Genomic DNA, 8,224 nt, shown 5'->3' with positions numbered 1-8,224 from the left:
CTGTCACCTCTTTCTCCTCACTCATCGCTTCTTTGCCTTAGCTTACCTCTGTTTGTCCCTATCCACTCACTGCCACTCTCTACCTTATATTTATATTAGGATTAATCTCTACATACAAGTGTTTTGCATTTACAAGCTTTACAAGTCTGAACGAAACCCACCCATTAAACGCGCTGCTTATGTTACGTGCCTTTTTAACATAATTTTAAATCAATTCAAAAGATTTCATTTCTTTTTTCGAGTTTCTTGCCAAATTTGTTGGATCTCCTTCATGCGTTCTCTCTTTGCTTCGTTTTTCTTCGATTTTCATGGTTTTTGAAATCAAGCTTTGAAATCGTTTTGAAGATAATGGAACTTCAGAAATACACCCAAACGATTACAGAAATACACCCAAACGGTTACAGAAATACACCCAAAACAAGGGGAGACAGTATATTTCTTCTTGAAATCTTTTAATGTTTTGCTGGTTAAGGATGAGGCACATGGCACAGACAATCTAGAAGAAAAACCTAGAAGAGCAGTAAAACAGTACCTTGAATAATGTTTCTTCCTTTTTTCTGGTAATTTTTGATGGAGATTTGTATCTTTTCTTCTTGATTTCTTCTACTCTTCGTGAGAAGTTAGAACGTTTCTGCAGAATCGTAGTAGTTTGTTTCGAATGTTCCTTGAATCTTGATGGTTTGCGTTTTGATTGAGGAAGAAGAGGAAGCGTGAACGTATTGTGAAAGGACGCGTGTTTTTTTCTTGGACTTGGAGCAACTTGTATAGTTTGTAAGCCAAAAAGGCTTGTATGTGTAGCAGGCCTTTTTATATTATTAGAATTCATAATTTATAATTTAGTATTTAAAATTTAAAATATTAATTAAATATTAACTAAAATTAATAAATTTTATTGATCATATAATATTGTGCAATGATTTTGTGTCTGAAAATACACAAGAATTTCTCTTTAATTTCCATAATATGTTAAAACTTGCAACATCACGTGAAAAATAAATTGATTAAATTCACAATGTTGTTGGAATTTGATTTTTTTTTTTTTTGGTTATTATTTCTTTAGCATTGTTCTTGTAACTATTTTAGTTTCCTTCTCCATATTAGATTATTAATATGCTACTTTATGTAATTTAGTAAGATGTCCCATTTTCAATATTACTTTAGTGTTTTTTTTTTCAGCCTATGTTAATAATTTTTTTCGTTCAATCAATAAAAATTATCTTCTAATAAAAAAATACACTATCATGAAAAGTGGACTAGGCTTCAAGAAGGAGATGGATGTGATTACACGCGCCGCATGTGCGAATGTGGAAAACCCACTGAAGTGACAGCAACCCCACCGAGCACAGAGAAAACTACGTATGCAGACCAGCTTAAACAAAAAATATAAATATAAATATAAATACAAATAATAGAAATAAGATGGATGTTTCTAAAATCCATTTTTAAAGTATTATTCTTTTGGGACTAAACATTTTATTATCATTTATCAATAATAAGATAATTTTTTTTATTTTTAATATTTAATTTTATTATTTTTTATGTGCTTAAAATTATATAAAAAAGAAAGAGTTCAAAATAAACACAAAAATTTAAAATATTTATTTCTTTTTTACATTTTTAGTTTAATAAACATATAATTTTGGAAAATATAACACGTGCAATATTAATCGAAATTTAATTTTTTATAAAGATAAAAAAACAATAATATATTATTATTATTATTATTATTATTATTATTATAAAATGGAGTGAGTATATATTAAAACAAAATAGCAATAGTGAAAGAAGAGAGAGAGAGAGAGAGCGCGCACTTTACCACTTTTATACACTGCACGCATCCCATCCCAGAAAAACACAAACAACACAAAAAAAAAAACGCACAAGAAGCAACAAAGAATCACATTCATGGCTTTCACCCATCACTGCAGCTATTTCGAGCTTAATAACGACCCACGCAACCAGCTGCAACCACAAAACAACAAGCTTTATTAGAGAGGTGCCCAAGTTTCTCTTTCTCTTTCTCTATTAATTATTATTTCCCCAACACCATGGGATTGTTTTAGTGTTTCCATCACCAATTTATATTTACAATACCCCACCAAAAATCCAGAGCTTCTTCTTCCAATCCAAAACCAAAGACAAAAAGAAAAGAAAAAACTCATCTTTCCCTCCACCCTCTTGCTTAATTTCTAGGCCTTGGTTGTGGATTTGTGAAACCAAGCCCCATTGCCGCGTTTTCTTTTGTGGGGTGGTGTTGTGGAGGCAAAAGGTTCAAACTTTGAATAAAGCTGGAGTCTTTTGTGTGGGTGGTTTCGTGGGTTCTTGTTGTTGTTGTTGTTGGTAGGTTTGTTAAATGAAGGCGATGCCCTTTCCTTCTGAGGAATTTCAAGGGAAGGGAGTGTTGGATTTCTCTTCTTCTTATTGTTCTGCAACAGATCTGTTCTCACTGCTTCAGCATCAACAGCAACTTGTTAATAATCATAGTATCCATCAGCCACCACCACCATCACAAGAAGGAAAGTGGAGGAGAAGGGAAGAAGAAGAAGAAGAAGAAGAAGAGAATAAAGGCTATGTGGGCTGCACTGAGCCCACATCTGTTCTTGACTCAAGAAGAAGCCAAAGCCCTCCTTCATCCTCCTGCACAATGTCCTCTTCTCTTGGTAGCAGCAACAACAGCACAAGCAAAGGTAGTGCTGCTGCTGGTGGTGGTGGTGGCTGCTCAGCCTCTGCTGCAGCACTAGCCTCAGAGAATCCTCCTCCTCCTCCAGAAGGATCCATGGAGAAATGTGGTGGGGCAAGAATGATGGATGACTGGGAGGGTCAAGATCAGTCCATTCTGAGGCTAATCATGGGTGATGTTGAGGACCCTTCTGCTGGTTTGACCAAGCTCTTGCAAACTGGCTCTCGTAATGTTGATTTTAGTTCTTCAGGGTTTGGTGTTGTGGAGCAAGGAGGATTGGTTATGGACCCTTCTATGCCTGGGAATTACCCTGCTTTCCCATTCCTTGGGGCTGAGAATATGGAGAGTCACAATGCAAAGAATGGTTATGGTGTTTCTGAACCCATGTTTGCTTCCTGTAACAATCCTATGTTGGTGTCCTCGGCTCCGACTTCGGGTGTGTTCGGCTTTCAGCAGCCTGTGTTTGGAACCGTGGATGAGAAGCCTCAGGTTATCAACCCTCAGTTTATGATGAATCATAATCAAGTTCAGTTTTCAGAGAATCCTTCATTCTTTGTGCCATTGACATACCCCCAAATGCAAGAGCAGCATATTGTTTACTCTCAGCAACCGGCGAAGCGTGCTGCGGTCGGGCACAATTATCAGGTGCCGAGATTACCCCTTTTGGATTCGGGGCAGGAGCAATTCGCCAGGAGGCAGCAACAGGCGCAGCTTCCATTGTTTCCTCATCATCTGCAGCATCAGCAGAAGGTGAGTTCAGCCGGAGACGAGGCAAGCAACCAGCTTCAGCAGACTATGTTTGATCAGCTATACAAGACTGCTGAGCTGATAGAAGCTGGTAATCCGGTTCTTGCGCAAGGGATATTGGCGCGGCTCAATCACCAGCTCTCCCCCATTGGCAAGCCTTTTCAGAGGGCTGCCCTCTACATGAAGGAGGCATTGCAACTACTGCTCCATTCAAACATTCCCAATTTCATGCCTTTCTCGCCCATCGGCTTCATATTCAAGATTGGAGCTTACAAATCATTCTCAGAGATCTCACCTGTTCTCCAGTTTGCAAACTTCACTTCCAATCAAGTCCTCATCGAAGCTGTAGAACGGTTCGATCGAATTCACATTATTGACTTTGATATTGGGTTTGGAGTGCAGTGGTCTTCCTTTATGCAAGAGCTTGCCTTGAGAAATAGCAATGCATCTTCTCTTAAAGTTACTGCCATAGTTTCGCCTTCGAATTGTGACGAGGTTGAGCTCAATTTCACAAGAGAGAATTTAAGTCAGTATGCAAAAGACATCAACTTATCATTTGAGCTCAATATCTTGAACATTGAATCATTGAGCTCTCCTTCCTTTCCACTGGCAAGTCAGTTCTTCGATAGCGAGGCAGTTGCTGTAAATATGCCGCTTTCTTGTTTCACTCATCATCCGTCGCTGGTTCCATCTGTCCTTCATTTTGTCAAGCAGCTTAGGCCAAAAGTGGTGGTTACTTTGGACCGAAATTGTGACCGAATCGATGTGCCACTTCCAACCAAAGTAGTCCATGTTCTTCAATATTACTCAGCCTTGCTCGAATCGCTTGACGCCGTGAATGTGAACCTCGACGTCCTCCAAAAGATTGAGAAGCATTTCATCCAACCATCCATTAGGAATGTGATCACAGGTCACCACCATTACCATTCACAAGAGAAGCTACCTCATTGGAGGAACCTCTTTGTTCAATCTGGATTCTCATCATTCACATTCAGTAACTTCACAGAAGCTCAAGCAGAATGTCTGGTGCAGCGTGCGCCGGTGCGAGGGTTTCAGGTCGAGAGAAACCATTCGTCTCTTGTTCTATGCTGGCAGCGAAAAGACCTGGTCTCCATTTCGAGTTGGAGATGCTAAACCATGCAACAACAAAAGCACTTACTTAACCACATGATTCTTGAAGGTGCTTCAGAACTTACTACTGCAATTTATGTAATTGTTTGTGTAATTTAATCTAGGATTATTGATCAATCATGCCCATATGTTTTCTTAACTAAGATGGGTTCATTCTACTGTTTTTATTACTAGTATGTCTCTTTAATTGTGGGTATTATTATTAATTAATCATGACTTTCCCACTTCCATCTAGTAATTAATTGACTCTCTGTGGTTTAATTTCTATCTCCATTGTTCCTTTGTTAACTTGATCACAAAGCAAATTGCTTTGTTTGTAAGGAACAATGTTAATGTTGTCTCTCTGTTTATCACCATGCTTTGGTTTAGTTGCTTGATTTTGATGACTAGTATAATTAGAAAATGTTATGCCAAATTCAAGTCTTGTTGACTCTAATAGATGAAATTGAATTGAATTGAATTGTGTTATTGGTCAGACATAAAAGAATGCAATTATTCTTAGTAATTAGTAGTGTTGTCTTTCACTTTGTCACAATCAAATGATGCAAGTTTGAAATAAATATTGCATGAGGTAGTTAGTGATTAAGAAATGTAGACACACAAAAAGCCAAGAGCATTTTTTAATTCTGGAACTGTGGCTTGTGCATTGGATTCATACTTTCATATTAAATTTAATTTAAACATGATGAAATCAATAATGGTTCTTCATATAGATATTACAATTTATGAAGTTAAATTTCATGTTGCAAAAAAAGGCGAAAAAAGGTTATTTTTGTGTTGATACATTTATTTTTGTGATGTATCAAAAAGTTGAAAGTGAATTACTGTAAGGAAAAATCTAGAGGGCCAGCAATTTTTTTTTAATTTCTGGTCAGCATGTAACTAGCAAAGAAAAGTGAGTCATTAGATGAAATCTCACACCATTAAAATCATGAATAAATGACCATTTGTACCCTTAAAAGATGAAAACGCTGACATATGTACCCACACTAAATCGAAACTAAACTTGTACCAACGCAAGATGCTCTCCGTGTGACAAAAGTACCCTGTCTTTAGAGGGTTGGAGTGCCACGTAGGGTACTTTTGTCACATGGATGACATCTTGCGTGGGTACAAGTTTAGTTTCGATCTGGTGTGGGTACATATGTCAGCATTTTCATCTTTTATGGGTACAAATGGTCATTTATTCTTAAAATCATCATTGATGGCTATTTGATGATTACAAATCACAAAAATTGTTGGCCTCCTAGCACTCCTCTTATTATAAACCTTAGGGAGTAACATTAAAACGTAACAATAAAGATTTGCAAGCACCTTAACTAAAGAGAAAGGTATCAAAGGAACCTTAATAAGTGAGATAAACATGGATCTTATTAAATTGGAGGGATTTGAAGATTGATTTGTTCCTCCAATGAAAAATTCACTTTTTAGCTGATCATTTATAAAAGTATAAATCTTGTAATGTGTAACAAATATCTACCAAATCATGTATACACATTTTAGGAATTTATCTAACTACCATACTTTTGGCCCTCTTCAAAGGTATATAAGTATAGAAGATTTAAATCAACTTGGGTTGGTCGAGTAGATAGTTTACTCGTGACTCTTAAATGAAGCTCAAATCTGCGATGAATTAGTCATTGACTTGTCGGGTTAGGGCAGGGGATACTGTAGGATACCAAAAAAAAAAAGTATAGAAGACTCTAAATATCTTGAATGAAGAAGATGCTTTGCTTCCCATTCTTTCTAAAGCTGAGTACAATCATCTCCCACCTTTGCACGGAATCCCTTCATGAATGAAGAACAACCAATATCAATAATAATAACAACAAAAACATTTTTGGGCTTTAATATTTGAATTAGGTCTTAATTTTATTTTTGAGGTTTATTTTTGTTTCAAATTTTTTATTTTATCTTATTTTAATGCTGGTCAAAATTAAACATTTTTTATTTTTCTAAAAGTATATATTTTTTCCATTATTAGTTTTAGAAAATTGTAACTATCGAAATTGTGATGGTCATAATGATAATTATAGTAATTTGATAGTGAAATTGACAAAGGAATAATAAGAAAGAAAAATAATAATAAAAAAAATTTTGAAATAAAAGTTTTAATTCCAACAAGAGAATCAAACTCATAGTTCTGGATCCTAGATTGAACTGGCTGGTTTAACTGAATAACCCGAAAATTAGTCATTAAACTAGTCCAATTTAAATAAAACCCTAATTAGTCATGAACCAGTCAAAGAATTAAAAAAATTGATTGAATCGGTATATTTTTTAGTAATTAACCGATTTAAAATAATAAAATATAAAAAATTTACTTTTTTTAAAAAAAAATATTTATTTATACATAAATATATTATTTTATTATATTCGGTTTAATAATTGAACTTTAGTTAAATCTTTAAATTTGTAACTCTTGCAATTCAATAACTGATTTGATTTTTAAAATCTTAAAAAATAAGATAAAAAATATTTGAAATCAAATTTAATGTTTTAAATATTAAAATTAAATTAAAATTTCAGTCGTTTTATCCAAATAATAATAATAATAATAATAATAATAATAATAATAATAATAATAATAATAATAGTAAACTCAAACTTAAAAAAAATATCCTTTAGACCCCAAGTCGAATTTTGAACTCGATAAGACCAGACCTTGAACACCCTTATTATACTTTATGATAACAAGGCTAAGGTGTCATTAATTCAACCAATGAATTATCACTCAGTTTGGACTAGATTTAATTAATAAATATATAAAGTAGTAAGTTACCACTTACCATGTGGTATGTATGAGTTAAGCCCCATTTTAGTCTTGAGATTGGCGAGTTACACTGATTTAGTCCTCTAAATTTCGATTGTACTAAATTAATCCCCCAAATTCGAAAAAATGCACCACGTTAGTCCTTGGCCTATTTTTCGTCATCGGAGGACTGACGCCGTTAGTGACGTGGCCAAATATTGCCACGCTGGACACTAGGAAACGGCGTCGTTTCTAATTTGGCGCTAAAAAACCCCTTTAAGCGACGTCGTTTGTATGCGATGGAAAACAAAACGTTTGCTTCCCTCTTTTGTCTCCACTCTTCATCTTCAACTCCTCCATGAGTGACGTAGTGGAAAAAGTCTCTCTTCCATGAGTGACTCAAAATAGGAACGAGTAACTGCAATAGAATTCCGGAGACTGCTGGATCACCAGTGAACACTGTACAGTTGTCTGAGGAGGTACTTTGCCGCTACAAGGAGCTTCTGTTCCGTCATCGAGGTTAGTGAAGAGATTAAAATTTTATTTTTTCAAATTTTAGGGAATGCGTTGATGGTTGTTGATCATAGTTTATTGCTTTGTATATTGTTTTTCCCTAAGGTTTGTAGTGGAATTTGGGCTAGGGTTTTATTTCGATGTTGTCTCCCACTGTGTTTTTGTGGTTTGTCTTCATGCTCTGTTCCGATGGTGGATAAATGTGTTTTATTTTGATATATCTCTCTGTCATGTATGAATGTAGTTGATAAAAACTATCTTAAAGGGATCATTGTGTGGAACTGGTGCTGAAAAGAAATTTTTTTGAATCATGCAGATGGATGTGCACTTAGATATTATGTTCCATCATGGGAAAAAGTTTCAGAAAGATGAAAACGGGATGACTATATATTCTCCTGATA

At 35.1% G+C, this 8,224-nt stretch overlaps 1 protein-coding gene across 1 annotated transcript; it reads left to right on the top strand.

Annotated features, from left to right (window-relative positions):
• Positions 1–1,762: 1,762 nt before the first annotated feature.
• Positions 1,763–4,782, top strand: LOC112728193 (scarecrow-like protein 6). Its single transcript, XM_025778238.3, has one exon. The coding sequence runs from the start codon at positions 2,354–2,356 to the stop codon at positions 4,559–4,561; it is 2,208 nt and encodes a 735-aa protein (XP_025634023.1). The 5' UTR covers positions 1,763–2,353; the 3' UTR covers positions 4,562–4,782.
• The last annotated feature ends 3,442 nt before the right edge of the window (positions 4,783–8,224 follow it).

The sequence above is a fragment of the Arachis hypogaea genome, chromosome 12 (genome assembly GCF_003086295.3).
Source record: "Arachis hypogaea cultivar Tifrunner chromosome 12, arahy.Tifrunner.gnm2.J5K5, whole genome shotgun sequence".
NCBI lineage: Eukaryota > Viridiplantae > Streptophyta > Magnoliopsida > Fabales > Fabaceae > Arachis > Arachis hypogaea.
Note: the sequence above shows the minus strand (reverse complement) of the source record. Positions and strands in the feature narration are given on the sequence as shown.

Bases quoted from the DNA above. Each gene is read 5' to 3' on its own strand.
- LOC112728193 (XM_025778238.3), top strand. From the start codon at position 2,354: ATGAAGGCGATGCCCTTTCCTTCTGAGGAATTTCAAGGGAAGGGAGTG.